Genomic DNA, 18,782 nt, shown 5'->3' on the forward strand with positions numbered 1-18,782 from the left:
CATATCGAACAAATCCATCATTTAGAGCTGGTGTACTTGGCTACGGCCTTGGTGCCTTCCGACACGGCATGCTTGGCCAACTCCCCCGGCAGAAGGAGCCTCACAGCAGTCTGAATCTCCCTGGAGGTAATGGTGGACCTCTTGTTGTAGTGCGCCAGGCGGGAAGCCTCGGCAGCCAACCGTTCAAAGATATCGTTGACGAACGAGTTCATGATGCTCATGGCCTTGCTGGAAATGCCAGTGTCGGGGTGCACCTGCTTCAACACCTTGTAGATGTAGATAGAGTAGGACTCCTTCCGCACCTTCTTGTTGACACCCTTGCCTCGACCGCTGCCGACTTTCTTCGGTGATTTTCCGGCCTTCTTTGGTGAATTTATTGGCGGCATGGCTGCTGTACAAATGTACACTATTTACAATCAGCTAATATTTACAAAGTACGAACGTACGTTGACCTATGTGTGACAACAGTAAAGTACGACTGATGGTTCAATAATGAATGCTCCTATATATATAAACTTTAGTGGATCCAAAGACAAGTTCAAAGATGAAGTACAAAACAGAGTTTGGAAAACATTTTTGGCTCTGCATTAATCATTTTTAAAAATTGAAAAACCACAAAGAAAAATACAGATTACAAATTAACGCAACTTTCTGAAAAAAATAATATTAACAATTCTAAACAAGACAAACATAGGTTAGACAAAAAAAAGTATTTAGCAAAAAAAGAAAAATGTTTGGAAACATTCTCAATATTTTGAACTCTGCTAGAGAATTGTTCCATTTCTAATTTATACTCTTTTTTGTACACCAAATTTAATATAAATATTGGAATGTGCTATATTTCATCGCATTTAATACAAAACTATTGAACGAAACTAAGCTGTCCTTAAAACAGAGATATTAAACAACAAGGATGACAACATCCATAAGTAGCGAAGCTAAAAAATTATGAATTGATATCGGGAAAATATTACTATAATAAAGTGTCATACAAGAAACATTAATCTTGGTAAAATAAGGAAATCACGAAACCTTTAAAATAACGCAACTTATAATCATGAAAACCTAAAAATCTAGGAATCGATCTAGCACCCCAATTAATAGAAAAATCTTAATAAAACATAGGGGAAATATGTAGAATATAAAATAATCATTCCCTGAAAATTTTAGCCCTGTATCTTGAAAACTAGAAAATCTAGAAAACTATCTAGCACCCCAAATAGCAGACAGAAGGACAAAACAATGTATAGATTAAATTGTATATGTCATGAAAATATACACTAAAAATTTCAGCTATCTATCTTGAACAGGAGCCGAGAAAATTACGTTTCCCCCTTAGCCGTTCGGACTGACGGATAGACAAAGTGAATTATAGAGTAGCTTCGCTACTAATAATTTAGATAATGGATGTCAATTGTATGTACATGCAACTTGACCATAAACTAAATTAATTTTCTGAAGCTCAAATTTATTCGTTGAAACGTTTTGCTAGTTTGAACATAACAATTAATAAAAGTACCCAAAGATTAACCTTCCTCCCCGTCTAAAACTCCATATCTCTGTCTGTCCGTACGTCCTTCCTAAGCAGGTAATGATCTATGCGTTGCTCAATATATTTTTTGAAAGACACCGCTGACTATTGGAAAAATACTCTTTTGTTCCGTTGATCTAAAGTGACATAAATTTTTATAAAAAATGAATTTTTAAGCTAGTAAATATTCCCTTGACCAATGAACCTGTATTGGAGAACGTTGCTTGTCCCCCCCCCCCCCCTTCCGTTATGTCAATTACGATATAATTTTAGTATTTTGAAAAGCGTAACGGATAGCTCTTTTTGTTAATTTAGGCATATTAGAATTGTCCTATCGATTTTAAACTTTGCATGATGATTCCTATATGAGTTAGGTACGAGTTAGAAAACGAAGTAACTCTATAATCTATACCAGAAAGTCCGTACGTCCACTTTAAACATGTATTACTTTTAACTTTTTTAACAACAATTATTTATGTAATAAAATTATCCGATTGGTCTAATTTTTGAAATACTGATTCCTAGGACAACAAAGACCATTATTATAAGCGAAGCATCTCTATAATCAAGTCTTAAAAATTTAAGTATGAACATATTATGTATTTAAGCAGTTTTTAAAAAGATTTACTTATAATTTTGATTTATTTTGTTTCGTTCGACTTTAATACATTTATATTTTTTTTATTGAGTTCTGACACTCTACTCAAGTGTTAATGTTAATTTGTCCTACCGTTTCAGAGCTTCGCTTTTATGGATGTTGTCATCCTTGTTTTACTAAATGTTATCCTTCTTGTTATCTTACAAAAACTGTGTATTTTGATCAATGGCGTGCGCAGTGATTCATTAGATGTAAACTATTGGAAAGGAGGGGTGAAAAAAGGAAAGGCAAGCCTAAAAAATTTCAAGGGGCGTGTGTTGACACCCCACAAAACTTTCCTACAACATCATTTGATAATTTTCGATTATGTATATACGTTGATAAAGACAGTTAAGTTTATGACGAAAATCTTTATTAAAAAAATCGTTTTAAACAAAATCGTTTTAAGAAATAAATGACATAATGGCTTCATCACAACATTAATTATATATGTATCTATTGAAAAAATAAAAAGTAGAACAATGTCTTCCTGTGTGTCTGTTTATCTATTTGAAGCTTCAGATCCAAGAAACAGTATCTATAATAAAAAGCATAGGATATTTGTCTGAAGTTTAAGAACTCGTTATCCGCTGAACCAACGCGGTTTTTCTAATCAGGGAATATTTCTATTGGTCATTTTTCCAGAAAAAATTGGACCTTAAGCCCTACCCCCAAATTTTTGTTTTTATAAACTAATTATTTTCTCTTTTGCATAAGATTTTCAACATTAAAAAGGGGAGTTGCAACCCCCCTATTTCAAATGTAGGGCCGAAACCACCAGTAGGATAATATAGAGTAACTACGCTATTATTAACAACATAGAGTAAATAACTAAGATTATCAATAATGTAGTAACAGAATAAATCATGCAATTTCTATCATTACTACTTGATTAAAAGCACAATCTTTATAGAATTATGTTACGGTCGCTTCTACGTCCATCCGTAAAGGATAGCTCTGCACCGTGTTCCAGAAAAGCCAAAAAATGACAAAAAATCATAGAGAGTGTATATTTTAAAATTTTGATGAAATTTTATTTAAATAGCAATAAGTATCCATATATCTTTCAATATAATGGCGAAATTTTAAATATCTCCATCCTGGCTGGCACAGGATGCCAGCAAACCTGGCAGGGTCATACAGGTAAAGAGTAAAAATATTTTGTTTGCCTTAAACTAAGCATTTTAAGTTACCAAATACTAAAATATCCTATACTAGTACATACCAATATGAAATTTAAGTGTTTAAGTCAATTTCAGGGTCCAGGTATGATCCTGCAGGTCCTGATCCCTCTGAAATCTTTAAACAGCTCTTGAGACCGCAATTTTTGACCTAAAGACTTCAAATTTTAAACATACGCTTTTCTAACAAGCATGTATGACCTACTGAAATTATATGAAAATTTGCTGCCGTTTTCCCGCCGATCGCCGCCGCCGAAATATGTATTTTGAGATTTCTAATCTAAAGTTTACATACAGATGATCCTATTTCCTATTTATTTTCTGTGTGTATATGTAGGGAGGGAGTGGAAAATTGGCTGTTAATTATAATAGTCCCCAAATTCACAAAATAGCGTTTTCTTATTTGTGGGCATAACAATTTGTGGGACTTTTATTGAATTTTGATTGGTTGGTTTATTAGTTGAGTGTCCTAACGTTTCAATCACTAATTATAATTTATAGAAGGGGCAATTTTGTGTATTAGCATTGAGAATGTACATTAATTTTTCGGCCATTGTCTAATCCCTATGAATCTCTGATATGAAAGACTTTCATTTTATTTTCAATTTACTTGAAAGGAAGCATTTTCTATCTTAAACAATACAAATTCTATTTGTCTTTTTTAATAAGTATGAAAGCACCTTTGGAAAAAGGTTGCTTAATAAAAGGGTGAAGGGAGTAAATAACGCTAACGAATTAAATAAGAATATATATTTGAACTAAAAACCACATACAATTTTTTTAACTTCTAGCTTTAATGGGTTCAGATGTGGATATAAGTCGGGCATTCCCCCCTCCCCCTCCCCCCCCCCCAATAAAAAGGTAAAATGGTTCAGATCCTAGAGCCTAGACATTTGGGGATTATCTTTATTTAAAACTTTTCTCTACTTTTAATTTAATTGAATATGTGTTGGAAATAAGTAGAAAAATAAATTACTTTTATATCTTTAAAAATTGTTATTTTTTGATAGACCTTAGTATCTTTAGGGCTTAAAAAAAACAAACTTCGCATACCTTCGCATACACAGGGTAAAGTTCTCTGATATTATACATACATCTAATATCACCATGTAAGAGGATTTGCTTGGACTTTTTTGGTCTTAAAAGATCTGGAACCAAACGTAAAATTTTCATTAGAAGAAAATTGTCTATTTTACAGAAATCGGGTATGCTAAGAAAACCATCTACAATTACAACAAAAAATGGAGATTTGACTTCTTTTAAAGGCTAAACGTATAAATTATAACATACTGATTCCAAAAATATATAATACTTAAAAATAGCTTTAAAAATAAAGGGTCAACGATGATTTGAAATGTAGTTTAGTTGACCTTAAAAATAGTTGTTTACAATGATGAAAAGGAACTTAATTCCATACCTCTGGTATAATTGCACATAAAATTCTTATTTTTCATAGTAAAAGCTAATCCTTTCGGCTATATTTCCAAAAACTTATGTATATTACTAATCAATTGTATAAAATTGTATTTTCCAAAATGTAAAAAACGATTTTTTGTCACTCGTGGAACATAGTGCTCTGATCGTAATTATAAACATGTTAGAATAGACCTATGCATCTTAAACTTGTCTTTATAATTCCGGCAACATTGAAGTAAAATCTGAAAGTTTATTTGATTTATTATTGATTTTTTAAATAGTGGATCCAAGTAAGAAATTTAATAATTTTGAATTAAATTAAAAACCGTAAATTCCTTTAGATACTTAAAAAGTATGTATGATAATATTATCATCCCGTGAAAGATTTGTTTGTAATATTCGTGAACTATGTTCTCTTTTATGGATGTTGGTATCCTTGTTATATTTGATATTATGTTTTTCCTAATTCATAATATGTAAAACAAAATTTTACATTATTAATATTAGACCTGTTAGTTTTAGAGTGCTCAATAACAGTCTATTTATTATTTTAAAATATGAAGTAGCAAGTTTGTTTTGTCTTTCCGGATCAGTGGAGTGCCCAGAGTTTTGGATAACTTTGACATTTTTCAATATTGGGGAAGCATATGGATTCCGTGGTGGTTTTAATCTACTTTATTTTAAAAATTAGGGTTTAGTGGATGGTTTTAGGCTATTTTCTTCCCCTTACCTCCCATTAAAATACAAAGCTTCTAGATACTAGAGGCAAAGTCACTTGCATATAGTATTGATACGTAGACTTGCAATAAAAATATTTTGGAGGCAAAATGTTTTATTTATATAAAAATTTGAAAAGAAAGCAGTTGCCAGTCTTTATTTTACTCAATTTTGTCAATATTAATATCATGTTAACAACGCTTTAATCCACAGGATAAGCCATTTTTTAATCAAAACATGCGATAACTTTCATCTTACAATTCAGGGGAAATTATATTTCACTAAATATTAAAATAAAAAGAAATTACACTATTTATCAATAAGAAATAAATAAAAAAAGTTGCAAATATATATTTAAAAAAATAATATAAAAAATATTGATGATTTTTTGTGATATTTCTTTAGTTGGTCAAGGATGGCTAACCGTATAGGATCTTTTGAAGAACAGCTAAGCCATGATGGGTGAGTTCATAGACCATTTTATCTGTTAGAATTTCAACCAACAACCCGATCATTCCCCCCCCCCCCCCCCCACCAATATAAGACCAAGGAGGGAGAGGACAATAGACTGTAAATTATACTAGTGCGTGCTCAAAGTCTTATTAAAACGATCTCTCAATTATTTGCTTATCTTATGGTTCCTTCATAAATATTGATTGGTGGGTAAAACTAAAAATGTTCATGCTTTTCAACCAATAATTTTAATCTTCTCAATTTTTAGGAATGATTCTTGATTTAATAGGATCTGTAGGGTCAAAGGCCCAAGTTTTAAAACTTAAGACTTTTTAGTTCTTAGCAATAAAGAAAAAAACCATTGTATAACATCATATTACATACAAATATTCCACTGATATTAAGATAAAAATCATAAAATTAATACCATTTTTGTTACCCCAAAACAGGTTTAATAATTAATTTAACATCCGTTTAAAGCTGTCTATAATACGATGCGATTAACAGATCTATAGTATAGATGCATATACAGACAACTACCTCCCTTTCTTTTTCAAAGACTTCTTTCGTCTGCTTCTAAATCATTTTCTGCTACTTGGCTGTGTTGATATAATCGACACTATTAGTTGATTTTCAATGACCAAATAGAAAGGTTGCACAAGGTGGTTGCGATGGAGAGATACAGTTATTTAACCCTTTCTCCCTCTAGTCTTTTACTCTCATATGCGATTAATAAATATTATTTGTTATGATATTTTAGAGACCCACTTACATCATTGGAAATATTGGCATTCACAGAGCGGAAACATAAAGAAGATAAGGTATAAAACTTCAAAATTTATTAAACTTTCAAAAATCTAATAAAACAAAATATTTTTGTAGAGCTGTTTTTCAACCTAATTTTTTTCAGCAATTAAGTTACTGTAAAAGTGTTTTTATCTGCCTGTTATTGGGGTGATGAGGGGGGTACTACTACTGGTGATTTTTCTCGGGAGGGTGCTGTTATCCTTCCCCAAAACTATTATAAACCTTCTTAGGGTCTATGAGAAGCTACATTATAAAGTTAAGGAGAACCGTTGCGGCTCAGCGGTTACCGATATTCTTCGGTACAGACAGACAAAAAGACTCATAGACATTCTATTACTTTTATACTTGAATTATCCTTTGCTATAATTATTTTTAAGTTTATTTTTTTGTTTAGACGAATGGAGTTGGTAAAGAGCCAGACCAGAAATCTCAAGGCTCTGAGAGTGAGGTAAATAATGGATATAGAATATTCGTGGATATTATGACAGGGGAAAAATTATTGTCAATTTAGGTTGCTAACATGAACCTCATTTGTTAGTCAGTTCGTTAATCCAATAGTTAGGGAGGGGATGGGGTAAATAGGTTGGATTGGGGCATCGTTATTTTAACCCGCTACGAATTTTACTTTATTAGAGAACATGAAAATCTGGTGTAACATCCAAGTATCAATATATACATTTTGGTATGAATTATCATAAATTGGAGCTTTTCTATAATTAGATTGTGTCAATTCTGTAGTGAATAGTAAACTCATGAATACTCTTCTAAACAATGTTAAAATCAGAAGCGAAGTGAATTTAGTATCATTAATTAAATTCCACATGTTTTTCAGGGTATTAACTAAGACTTATTTTTTTGGTGGGTGTGAAAGTTGTTTGTTGTAAAAGAGAACCATATTAGTTTAGCAGTTATGGGATCCTACTATACACATATAACCATGCATACATATAGACAGATAAACAGAAATCCTGCTACTTTTATAAGATTTATCTAGGTTCTGATGAGTCAACATGCCATGAAAATGGGATTCTATACAATTAATCTGGGTACAGATCATGGACAAAAACTTCATACTTGTCATATAGGTAGGTATTTCTATGTATCTATCTATCTATCTATCTATATATCTATCTATCTATCTATCTATCTACCATCTATCTATCTATCTATCTATCTATCTATCTATCTATCTATCTATCTATCTATCTATCTATCTATCTATCTATCTATCTATCTATCTATCTATCTATCTATCTATCTATCTATCTATCTATCTATCTATCTATCTATCTATCTATCTTTCTATCTATCTATCTATCTATCTATCTATCTATCTATCTATCTATCTATCTATCTATCTATCTATCTATCTATCTATCTATCTATCTATCTATCTATCTATCTATCTATCTATCTATCTATCTATCTATCTATCTATCTATCTATCTATCTATCTATCTATCTATCTATCTATCTATCTATCTATTTATCTATCTATATATCTATCTATCTATCTATCTATCTATCTATCTATCTATCTATCTATCTATTTATCTATCTATCTATCTATTATATTTATAGTTTTATTGCCTCTGATTCCTGTATTTATATTACTAGTACAGGTAAAAATATAAAATAAAATAAAATAGAATTAGGCTGACTGACAAATACAATTATATATCAGCAACGTTTCATATTTTTACTGGTTTAAGAATTTTCCCTTGATATTTTTATAATTATTAAAGATTCTACATGCATTTAAATCTTTTGATAAACCCTATTTTTAAAAGATAAACATTACCACGTACATACATACGTACCAGAAGGTAGGGTACATTTGATGTTTATTGTACTAGTCCTTAAAGTTTTATAACAGGGTTTATTCGTTGACTTAACAACTTTGGGTACTTTTATTAAATTTTGATTTTTTAGATAATTAAGTTTAGTATCAGAACGTTTCAATAAATAAATGTAATCTACAGAAGGAGTAATTTTGTAAAGAATTATTGGGGATGTTCATAATTGTATCGTCCATTGTCTTATCCCTTTAGATCCCTGCTTACGAACACATTATAATGCTGAAAATCTTCAATATTTAACAAGTTATTGTGTTTATAGAATTCAACTACCTTTGGAAACATATCTGCCTCTCTTACAGATCTCACTGAAGTTAGAACTCAAGTAAGTATAAAAATTGTGTTATACAACTAACTTTGAATCTATTAATCTTATATTGTAGAATTACTAGTTGCTTCCTCTTGGGGATGGCAGGAGAGGCAAGATTTATAGCTTAAAACCACCCCAATACATCTATAAAGGTTCCCTGAAAAGTACAACTTATTAGGACCAGCAAGTTCTTCGGACCGAGATCTTCAAACAAATAAAAACTTACTACTTTATATTAAAGGATTATTTTGGTAGATAGACGCAAAAGCCACTATATAGTTTTTAACCAATATCCATATTCTATGAATTTATGCATATCGTGGATATTTTGTCAATTAAAAATTGTTGTCAATTTAGCCTGCTAACATGGAAATCATTTATTGGTCTGTTCGTTCATCCAGTTGAAAAAAAGGAGAGGTTGAGATAAAGGGGGGGGGGGAAGGGGGATGTCGTTATTTTAGCTCGCTTTGTGTTTCACTTTATTAGATAACATGAAAATCTGGTGTATGATCCAAGTAATAATATATCCATTACTATAACCAACTTACTTTAAATATATACTAGCGGCTACGCACCTAGAGGCCTCTAGGGGCACTTAAGGATGGGGAAGGTTAATCCCAAAACCCATTTTTTAAAATTTAGTGTACAAAAAAGGGGGCTGATTTTTTTCTAGGGGCGATTACTCTAGGGAAGGTGGTTGTACCCTCACCCAAATTAGTTATAAACCTTCCCGGGAACTATGAGAAGCTACCCTGTAAAGGAGAACCCGATCAGTTCAGTGGTTAGCGAGATCCTTCGTTACAGACAAAAAAGCTTATTAATTTATATATTAGGATATATTTTTGCTTCAGGTGAATAACGCGCTTGATTTTGCGAAGTTGACCCAAAAGCTGCAGGAGGAAAGAGCTGCTGTAGCACTCAGTTTCTTTGTCAAGTCGCAGGATAATCTCACTTCACGTGACAGTCTTGGCAAGTAAGGATTCATCTCCTATATATGCAATGATTTTATATTCTGTAATAGTTATTTATCAAATCGTATTATACATAGGTTTCCACGGATATCAAAATGAAAAAAAACTGAGATTAATTAAGGCCCAGGGCTAAAAAAACTAGTATTAATTTATGATTTTTATTTTAATTCTCGTGGAAACTTGTCTGTAATACGGTGTTATACATGATTTTTAAGTATGGCTGTGAACCGGATCCAATCTAGCGGCTAATAATCGGTTTAAGCCATACTGGAAAAATATTAATATATAGATTAAATGTCGTATTTTTAGGAAACAAATTTTACAAAATATGATTTCACTAAATACAAAGCGTTATCTGAAAAGGTTAAAAATGTCTCTTTTATGCATCTTTAGTGTAAAGTAATTATGTTGTTCATAAATATTTTTAAAACTAATTTTCTTGAATTGATTTTTTAAATTTTACTTTTGTTCGTTATGAATTTATAAGGTGTTTTTTAAAGATTGTTATTCAATTATCAGATCTATAATATAGATGTTGTATATATAGACAAATACTTCCCTTCCTTTTTCAAAGACTTCTTTCGTCTGCTTCTAAATTATTTTATGCTACTTGGTTGTGTTTATATAAGCGACACCATTGGTTGATTTTCAATGACCTAATAGAAAGGTTGCACAAGGCGGTTACGTTGGGGAGATGCAGTTATTTAACCCTTTTTTCCTCTAGAGTTTTACTCTAATATTTTTTTTAGGAAATCTTGGCTGTATACAGAAATGTTTTATTATTATCATTTATTAACAATAGTTCTATATTTGAAATAAATTATTTTAAGTTTTATAAGTGACGAAAGAGAAGAATTTCTAGAAAAGTTTCGTCCGTCCAACACATTTAATTCTACAGATTATATTCTTCAAGCTGTTGAATATTGGCCCAAGGTAAATACATAGATAGATAGTCAACCAATCATACTTATTGAGAACAAGAGAGAATTATGTTGAATAAATTTTTGATGATGTATCCCTTCTTGGACAGTAGAAAATAAAAAAGTTCAAATATTAAAAAAAATATTTTGCGTACAAACGAAGTACTAAAAAAGTAAATTCATTTTATTAACACCAACAGGGGAATAGTGAAAAAAAGGCAACTAAAAATAAAACTCTCATATCTTTGACTTTAAGGGTACTTTTTTGTTCTCGAATACCTTTTACTTTAAGGATACTTTGATATTCAACTTTTCTGTTGGATGAAGTGAGGGAGGTGGTTACTTATATAGCTGCTACGCATTGAAAGATTATGCAGCATTAAAAATCATTTAAAAGAATAACTTATCATTCCATTGCAAAAAACGCGATCTTTGGTTTGTTTAAATGTCCATTTATTTAGCATTTTTCAATAATGTCAAGCGTGGGAAAATTTTTAGAATGTGGGAACCATTTATTTTGATTTAAATGGTACATATGATTTTCATTTAAATTCATTTTTAGGACCCGTGAGAAAATTTTTTTAACGTGAGAACCATTTAATTTTCATTGAATTTCATTTTTTGGAAGTGTGGGAAAAAACGGGAGAAAGAATATGTTTTAGTATAAAGAAATGTTCTATTAGTTTCAAACCTTTTCCATTCGATAGATCATACTGACTTTGGAAAAACTGTCAGACCGATTTTTGAAATTCAATCTGTGAAAAAAGATATTCAAGTTTTAATTTTTTGTTTTAAAAATATTATTTTACATGTATTGACGCCATCTTGGATTATGATAATTTTTTTTTGTTAGAAGATTTTTTTTCTAAAATATTTTTAAAAAATTAACTTTTTACAATAAAAAAATCTTTGAACTTAAATTGACCAATAATTTAAAGATTTTTTCTCTTTGATTTGGAAGATTTTTTATGATTTTTATTTTTAATGTCAAATAAAAACACAACAGTGAAAAAAATGAAAATTAAATGAAAAAACGCTTTATGATTTTATTCAAGAAATTATTTGCTAACATCACCTTTTTGTGCAATAGAATGTTATTTAAGCAAACAAAATTTAGCATAAATGGATATTTAAATCCCTCGGTATTAAATGATGAGCTAACGCTCGATCATTTAATACCTTGGGATTTAAATATCCATTTATGCTAAAATTTGTTTGCTTAAATAACTCATTGAAACTGATTTAAACAGAAAATGAGAAAGACCTTAGCTTTACAATGACTACTCTGCAAAGAATTTAGATATTATATAAAAATAAAGAAATATAGGTTTTGCTTATAGGTTTCTGATGTGGAGTATTTCAAAACAAAACTCAAGTTTCAAATTCAACATTCTCTATTCAGGTAAAAGTTGAATTCCGTTAATTACTTTTTTATTTAGGTAAGGTAAGATTGGTTACAGACTAGCACGCCATTACAAACAATTTTCTACGAATAAAAAAAATATAAATGGTATTATAAACAGTTTTGCTAGCCCGGACCTTCGGGTCATTGTTTCTAACAAAACTGGTTTTAATAGTTTACTTTTTCATTTTACTATCCGCAGATTGCTGTTTATAATATGGTGCGATATTTGTCTATTACCCTTTTTTAGAACAAAGATTCAAGAGGGGGATAAGTCGATGCAAGAAGTTCTTGACTGGTATAACCAGGTAAATATAATGCTTCTCTGAAAAGTACAGTGCAGCCTTGTTTTCAAAGTTTATATTAGAAAATCGAATATTTTTAGACTTTATAAGAATGGAGTTACCCTTTTAGTTACAGTTATTTGAACAAAAAGGTTCCATTAATTAACAGCGCAGGGGCCAGTAACCTAAAGTTAGCCTTCTAGAAATTATATCATTGAAAAATTTTGTCGCTTTAATAACTTGAATGCAAAAAATATACAAGAGTGTTTGTCTGCTATGAATCTTCTTTTAAGTTTAACAAATTTTGGGGCCAGATCGACTATCTATATATATTATGTATTATTATATTAGACATGATTTTCAAACAATTTTGTTGTTTTAAAACAAATTGAAATAATAAAATTGCAGGTGAACAGTCAAACGCTAAGCTACGTGACTTATTCCATACACGATTCTGATATTTCAAACTTCTACAGGTGGATCATAGGTAAAATATATGCATTTTCAGGGATGTAGGGGACATTGGGCTGTTTATTACACTGCACTAGTTTCAAAAGTTTTATGAAAACGTTTTCTTATAGCTTTGCGGACTTTTAATTTAATTTTGATTCGTTAGATCATTAAGTTGAGTGTCCAAACGTTCCAACCTCTAATTAAATTATAATCTACAGAAGGGGTACTTTTGGGTATTATCATTTGGGGTTTACATCTATTCATCGACCAATGTCTTATCCCTTTAAATACCTGTCCCAATTTCATTATTACCGAATCACGGAAGTCATACTGGAAATAATATTTTTTAGGATATAAGAATTTGTTACGAGCCGTGGAATATGCCGGAAAAGCTGGAATAAACGGGTTAGAATATCTTTCTAGGACTCTCACACAGGAAAAATATGAGAATTTCCTTCAGTATGAAATATTAAGGTAAGTCAGATCCAACTAAATTCAAGACTGAAGAGGGTGCAATGTCCACCGAAATATATTTCAATAAAAAATAACTAAGAAGTATCAAAGACTTTTTCACTCAGTGAATTTATCAGACTTAAAACCTTTTCATAATGTGATTTTTTTGATATTCCCAATTTGTAACAATTTTGTAAGCGCAGCATACCCTATACGTACTGTACACTAAACATCCATTGCGGTTGGACTCATTCTTAGCAGGTTTTTGCTATTTTTATATTTTCACATTTTCCCCATATCTTTGGTGCCTTTCAGTAGGTTTTTGGCTATATTTTCATATTTTTTTTTACTTATTTCCTGATATCTTTGTTGATTTTGAATTGAATAGTTTGTCCCTTTTATATTGAAAGTACAGGCCCTCTTAATATGTATCTTCATTTGTTTTATTATTTGATTTGCTGAGCTTCGCTTTCATGGATGAAATTAGAATTTACATTGACATCTGCAGAGAGCAAACATGTTCAAAGCAATTTGTAATGTCTGATTAAAGAATCTAAAACTCATATTTTGTTTGTCAGTTAATCTCTTATATATGTATATATACATATTTTCAAACAATGCCTAGATATGACTTTAAATTTGAAAATGCATGCTGATTTAAACTTGGAGCCTTATTCAGTACATTAGATCTAGATATGAGATTTATCCAAACCTCACTAAAGCAAGTATGGATGACAACATCCATTGGTTATATAGATTTAGATTATATGTGGATATATTGGCGAGGAGTTCGTCTTAAATCTTTATTGCTGATATGGACCTAATTTATTGGTCAGTTCGTTCATTCTGTAAGAGGGGAGGGTATGGGGTAATAGGGGGTGAATGGGGGAATTATTTTAGCCAGCTGCAAGTATTAGTAAATCAAAATCTGCTTAACCTATATGATCCTCCAGTGAAGTTATGCATAGGTCCAGGGAAGAGATATAACTATTTTGGGGTTGGTACCACAACCCTTACGAGATAAAACAACCCTAGACAAAGCTTCCCTCCCCTAAAGAAAATCGTTTTAAAATTAAGATTAAAATAGGAGGGTCGGATCCTCTACTCTGTATAAAATAACTGAATAAAGGGAATAATCCTCAATGATTAGGGAAATCATCACAAGAAATGTCGAAATCAAGAATACAGTCATTAAAAGAAATCTTTTAAATAAAACATTAAAAAAACTTAATTATCTATAATAAAAAATAGAACGATGTCTGTCTGTTTGTTTGTAACAAAGGATCTCGCTAACAGCTGAACCGATCGGGTTCTCCTTAATAGAGTAGCTTCTCATAGGTCCCGGGAAGGTTTATAACTATTTTCAGGGGGTTGGGACACCCCAAAACCTCCCAAAAAATGAAAAATCCCCCGCCAAAAAAATTTTCTTTTTAAAACTAAAATTAAAATAGTGGGGTCGACTAACCCCCTCCCTCCAAACGCCCCCCCCCAAACAAAAAAAAAATATTTTTAAAAAACTTTTCTTTAAAATCTAAAATACGAATTAGGTTGATCAAACCTCTTGAGGCAAAGCCCCTAGAGGCTAGGGGCAATCCGCTAGTATACTATGTAAAGATAAAAACGATATTTAAGACAGTCTAAAACTATTTTGTCCTCCACTATTTCTCCCCATCATACTCTCAACCAAGAGAAGATTATTCATTGAATTTTTAAACTTTAGAAATATTTTACAGAGACAAGGATATATGTATTAGAATAGTTATTTCTCGCATCGTATTATAAACAGCTTTCCGCGTATATAGAATGTACAATTATAAGATTAAAAATTTTTTTTTAGCCTCGAGGTGCCGAAGGCACGGGCTAAAAAAATGGTTTTAATCTTATAATTGTACATTTCTATATTCGTAGAAACCGGTTTATAATACGATGCTAGACATAGTTTTTTCGTATTGATGAGAACCGGTTCCTGTCCACCGGATTCGAATGAATACGAAAAAAATGATTCTGGATCAAAAACAACAAATAACAATAATTATCAAGCAATATTTTCACGAAAAATGGTTATTTTTTGCATTTTAATTGGGTATGAATATTACTTATAAAACAAGGAATATTGGCTCTTACTTACAAAAATGCATGATGTTTAATAATCTAAAAACACACTCTCTAAATCAGCTAATTGGAAAACAACCCGGCCATACTAATGGTTAGAAAGTGTACAAATTTCAGTAAGGAAGAGTTTTTTCTTTCTTTCGTATAATGAGTAAGCTAAAAGTAGTAGAATTAGTTAGGATAATGCTTTGCTTGATTATAGTTTATCGTTTATTATTAAAAATTGTATATAACAAACATAAATAAAGGTGCTTGTCTGCTACAATTTCATTTTTAAGTTTGACGTAATTTTGGGAAAATATGGACCATCTAGATATACTGTGTCTTTTGAAAATTTTGACAATGAATGTTCAACTTTTAATATTCCTTATCACAATTTGTGTATTTTTGCGTGAGTGCAGTTCTATTGATTTCTATTTGAGCCTAATGTTAAAATATTCATTTTGAAAATGAATGTATGACAGTTACATCCATATATTCTTACGCACCTAGCCTCTAGGGGCTTTGCCCTAAGAGGAAATATAAAAAAAAGACGTGGGTAAAGGAATCAAAACATCTTCTATTACCAACTCAGACGAAAAAAAATCGAATGGGTCGCCAATTTTCGCGAATAAATGGTGAATTCGCAAAATACATGCGAAAAGAAACAAATTGTTTTTTTTTTTTGTTTTTTTTTGTGGGGTTGTGGGTGTTCCACCCCCCAAGAAAATAGCACAAAACCACCACAAGTTCAGTAGGTATATTCCATGAAGAGTAGAATCCAATCGGTTCAGTGGTTACCGAGATCTTAAGAGACGGACGGACAGACAGCATTCTACTTTGTATTATAGATATATGCTTCTGTAGCTTACAGGGCAAATGCGTCTATTACTCGCGACTATGGAGAAAAAAAGGATACAATTTAGGGTATATCCGTACTTAACGGTTAACTCTTATCGTTAATTTAAGCAAGTTAAAATTGTCCTACCGATTTTAAACTTTTCATGATGATTCTTTTAACAGTTAGATACAATTAAGAAAGCGTAGCAACTCTATAATCAGAAAGTCCTTCATTTTATTTAAGACATGCTGATTTTTTACTTTTTTGTATGATATATTCATCCTATTCATCTGATTTACGGGATTTTGATTCCTAGAGCAACAAGGCATTTAAGGAATTTTTCATCACATATAAAATTTTTTATGAGCAAAAGTGTTTATGATCGTTTGTCATACCGTCTCCTTTTAGAGCTTAGCTTTAATAGATGTTGTCATCCTTGTTAATGAACATTGTACACTTTATATTCATTTTTTAGGCGAGAATATTTGAATCAAACATTCAATTTTATTCCATACATACGACAGCAGTATGATGAAAGCTTACAGGATGATACCTTTGAGGAAATGCAGGTTTTAAGCCATTTTTTATTCCTTCTACAATCAATTATAAGTATAGTTTATGTGTGTAAAATTTGTTGCCATAAAGTTATAAGTTAGAACCGGTTCTTAGCCATATAGAAAAATCATGCACCGTCTTAAAGACAATTTTCCACGAGTTATTACCAGTTTTGTTATTTCTATGGGATTCATATGGATGAAATTGGTCGTGTTTAACATTTTATAACAATATTTAAGCATTTTAAAATGGATGTCTATTTATTTTCTTACACTATAAAAAATCTATTTTAGACAAAGATATCAAACAAAGAGAGTTTAGATGGAAATTTAGATACAATTGTGAATTATTTCATCAATTTTCTACAGTATTCAGAAACTATCAGGTATCACATTTTCATTTAAATATTTAGTTATTTTTTACATCTTATTACAGACAGCTTTCCGCGGATATTAAAATGAGATTATTAATTAAAACCAGTTTAATTAGCCCCGGCCGGCCGAAAGCCCGAGCTAGACTTTTTAGTATAGCTGAGCACCAGTTCTAATCCAGTGGTTTCGAAGCCATACTGGAAAAAGATACATATAGGATATTTCTGGAGTCAGATACAATTTTTTTCTGCCTTACACTGTTATATTGAGATTTGTTTAAATTTTTTTAATTAGAAAGGATACTCAATACACCTTTTTCAAAATAAGAAAAACTTCGATTTGATTTTTGTATATATTGTTTTTATCTAATCATTAAAATAAAAGAATAGAGAGGCAAGGGTCCCTGTGCCGACTTTCAATTGAGTATTTGGAATATTAGCCGAAAGCGTCGGAAATACTAGCACAGCCAAGTTGCAACTAAAGAGCAGAAAGCAATTTGTTAGTAGACGAAAAAGGTATCCACCACTGGAACCAGGTAGTTGCCTGGGTTTTACATCTATACTTATACATTTATTATTTAAACAAAATATTTTGTTTTCTAGGGCTTTGATATCAGTTGTGGCATCTGAGATATTGACTTTTGTAAACAATGATTATGAAAGGTATGCATTAATTTGTGTGTTTTTTGACTTAAGTAAAGTATTTGATAATTTAACTATCAATTTCCTAAAATGGGCGGGTCTGCTGTCTATGACATTCATCAGGTTCAACAACCAATGATAACTGAGAGGAGTCAAATGTTTGTTCAAACACCCCGGGTTTTAGGTAAAGTAACACCTAACAGATAAAAAACTAATTGATTGCATGATCTTTGTCTGGAGTCGTAACTGTGCATGTTATTGAGTTTGACGCGGTCTTGTGCCGAGATTCGAACCTTTTACCTCTGCGACGACTAACGGAAGCGCTACGTGTTGAACCACGGTCGCGGGTTGATAAAATAAAGAGATCCATATTGAAGAATAGATTTAGTTAAATAGATGATCAACCAGACAGGAAAGTCAATTACATTATTTTTTATTATTTTTTTAGCATAAATAATCAGAAGATCCTGCCTTTATTCCTGATTGTTCTGCTGATATTATTTGTTCCAATATGTATCCTTTTTACCCTGAACATTACTGGTAGCATGATGAGATACTCCAGGAAAAGTTTTCATCAATTCAAAATAATAAACTAGAAGACAACATCATTAAAAAGAGATAAATCAAAGATACTATTTTTATTTATACCTTATTGTTGCAAGAATCTTTAAATCAGGGAGAGAGGGGGATTTGGGGACTTTTATTGAATTTTGATTAATTTGTTACTTTAGTTAAGTGTCCATACGTTTAAACAACTAATTATAATCTATAATAGGGGTACTTTTTGTGTAACATAATTGGGGATGTACATCAATTTATTAGTCATTTCTAATCCCTTGAGATCCTTAAGGTTAAAAAGTACAATTATTAATGAAAATACTCAATTGATGTA

General features: G+C 31.0%; 2 protein-coding genes and 1 pseudogene across 3 annotated transcripts in view; 1 reads left to right on the forward strand and 2 right to left on the reverse strand.

The window, feature by feature from the left end:
* The window catches only part of LOC145311985 (ATP-dependent translocase ABCB1-like), a 516,884-nt gene that overhangs the window by 82,120 nt on the left and 415,982 nt on the right, over positions 1 to 18,782 (reverse strand). The gene's annotated exons all lie outside the window — the stretch shown is intronic.
* Positions 18 to 473, reverse strand: LOC145311979 (histone H2B pseudogene; annotated as a pseudogene). The gene has a single exon (XR_013876862.1). The product of XR_013876862.1 is annotated as a histone H2B pseudogene (transcript).
* Positions 5,896 to 18,486, forward strand: LOC145312575 (uncharacterized). The gene is made up of 16 exons (XM_080151830.1): positions 5,896 to 5,944; positions 6,696 to 6,756; positions 7,137 to 7,190; positions 7,737 to 7,827; positions 8,324 to 8,364; positions 8,861 to 8,923; positions 9,760 to 9,881; positions 10,710 to 10,812; positions 12,140 to 12,201; positions 12,452 to 12,509; positions 12,894 to 12,972; positions 13,289 to 13,412; positions 16,799 to 16,892; positions 17,172 to 17,263; positions 17,852 to 17,911; positions 18,339 to 18,486. Exons 1-16 carry the CDS (start codon positions 5,898 to 5,900, stop codon positions 18,484 to 18,486), a joined length of 1,299 nt encoding a protein of 432 aa, XP_080007956.1. The 5' UTR covers positions 5,896 to 5,897.

This window comes from Acartia tonsa, chromosome 2 (genome assembly GCF_053477335.1).
Source record: "Acartia tonsa isolate MP-2025a chromosome 2, ASM5347733v1, whole genome shotgun sequence".
NCBI classification, from domain to species: domain Eukaryota; kingdom Metazoa; phylum Arthropoda; class Copepoda; order Calanoida; family Acartiidae; genus Acartia; species Acartia tonsa.

Bases quoted from the DNA above. Each gene is read 5' to 3' on its own strand.
- LOC145312575 (XM_080151830.1), top strand. From the start codon at position 5,898: ATGGCTAACCGTATAGGATCTTTTGAAGAACAGCTAAGCCATGATGG. The intron at 12,510-12,893 runs GTAAATATAATG...ATAAAATTGCAG, and splicing joins TTCTTGACTGGTATAACCAG to GTGAACAGTCAAACGCTAAG. The intron at 17,912-18,338 runs GTATGCATTAAT...TTATTTTTTTAG, and splicing joins GTAAACAATGATTATGAAAG to CATAAATAATCAGAAGATCC.